At 38.8% G+C, this 1602-nt stretch overlaps 1 protein-coding gene across 1 annotated transcript; it reads left to right on the plus strand.

Annotated features, from left to right (window-relative positions):
• Positions 1-409: 409 nt before the first annotated feature.
• LOC119981912 (lectin beta-1 and beta-2 chains-like) lies at positions 410-1349 on the plus strand. Its single transcript, XM_038825050.1, has 2 exons — positions 410-866; positions 967-1349. Exons 1-2 carry the CDS (start codon positions 410-412, stop codon positions 1347-1349), a joined length of 840 nt encoding a protein of 279 aa, XP_038680978.1.
• Positions 1350-1602: the final 253 nt, after the last annotated feature.

Below are 1602 nucleotides of genomic sequence, written 5' to 3' on the forward strand. Positions count from 1 at the left end.
CGTGGTTTTTTTCTCTGGTTTTAAAGTTTTCCATGTAAATTCTTGTCTTGTTGATTGTTGTTATTCTCAATTTAAATTTCTCTACTGTCGTATGATAATGTCTTAGTCTTACAAGATGGACTTTACCTTCTGTCTTTATATCTTTGTGAGTCTCGCAAACGTCAATTTACAAATACAATGTGGCCATGGAGATGTTAATACAACCCAACAACATAATCTTGTAAGATACGCTAACTACAGAGCCAACTTTTTCTTGTTGAAGGTGACTTAATTTTCCTTCAACAATGCAGCTAGCATAAATTTCATCGACTACTATCATCAAACACCACTATATATAGTGGAGTAAAGCCGATTGCTTGCTATGAGTTATAAGTGAAGTAGTCTCACACATAAATATAACCAACCAACCATGTTTGTGTTTGTGTTTCTCTTTGCTTTTCTTAACCAAGCTTCTTCTAGCCCAGTTTCAGTTACCAGTGACCAAGCTTCTTCTAGCCCAGTATCTTTTCCATTCCCTACAATCACCCGTTTCAGCTTCCCTTCATTCACCCCAACAAGTTGCATTGATGGTAACTTAACTTGCACGGGTTCAGCTACCAGTTACGACGACTACTTAAGCCTAACCCCAGAGTCACAACCAGGCAATCCAACCTTGCAACTAAATCAAGTTGGCAGGGTTCTATACAAATACCCTTTGTTTGCGTGGCCAGCACGTTTCTATACTAGGTTCACGTTCAGGATTCTTACCTCCCCTTATTCAACCGAATCTGCAGATGGACTAACATTTATTATGGCACCCAACAGTAGTCCCTCGCCAGCTGACAGCTTTGGTTCCTATCTTGGAATAATGGATCCAGCACAAGACGGTAATATAATGTGAAGCTATGGTTCCTATCTTTACTATTGATGTAATATCGATACATACATCATATACAACTAAACCAATTAATTTTGAGCTAAATGCAGGTCGCGCCGCTGATCAATTAGCAGTGGAATTTGACACTTACAAGAATACATTTGATTTGGATGGCAATCATGTATCGATTGACACAAAAAGTGTGATAAACCCAATTTCTACTAGGAGTCTCAATGAAACCGGAATTGACCTGAAAAGTGGAAAAGACATCAAGGTCTCAATAATATTGAATGGCGGAACAAATTCACTTACAATTTACGTTGGATATGCATCAAAACGAAGCCGTCGGGTTCTTCTTAACGTGCCTATTGACATCCCACATACCCTACCAAGCTTCATGTATGTGGGATTCACAGCTTCAACAGGGTATCTCACTGGAAGCCATCAGATTCTCAGCTGGAGGTTATCATCATATCCAATACCCAAGAAATGAGGAGAATCAATCAGCAAACCAGTATGATGTAGTGCTTCATGCATGGGATATACATCACATAATACTACTGAAGGCTTCAAATTCTATGCAAATTTTCAAAATTTCAAAATAAATGAGGGAGGCTATGTAATCCATTCATATATCAGGTGCAATAAGGAATGGTGATGCCCTATTCTTCTTTTAGTCTTTGCCATGAAATATAGACACGTAATTTATTTTCCACTGGCTGGACTACACCGACTAAGAGACCTGG

Source organism: Tripterygium wilfordii, chromosome 17, assembly GCF_013401445.1.
Source record: "Tripterygium wilfordii isolate XIE 37 chromosome 17, ASM1340144v1, whole genome shotgun sequence".
In the NCBI taxonomy this organism is placed as follows: Eukaryota; Viridiplantae; Streptophyta; class Magnoliopsida; order Celastrales; family Celastraceae; genus Tripterygium; species Tripterygium wilfordii.

Excerpts from the sequence above, each read along its gene's own strand:
- LOC119981912 (XM_038825050.1), top strand. The coding sequence starts at position 410 with ATGTTTGTGTTTGTGTTTCTCTTTGCTTTTCTTAACCAAGCTTCTTCT. Across the intron at positions 867-966 it reads AATGGATCCAGCACAAGACG|GTCGCGCCGCTGATCAATTA; the intron begins GTAATATAATGT and ends AGCTAAATGCAG.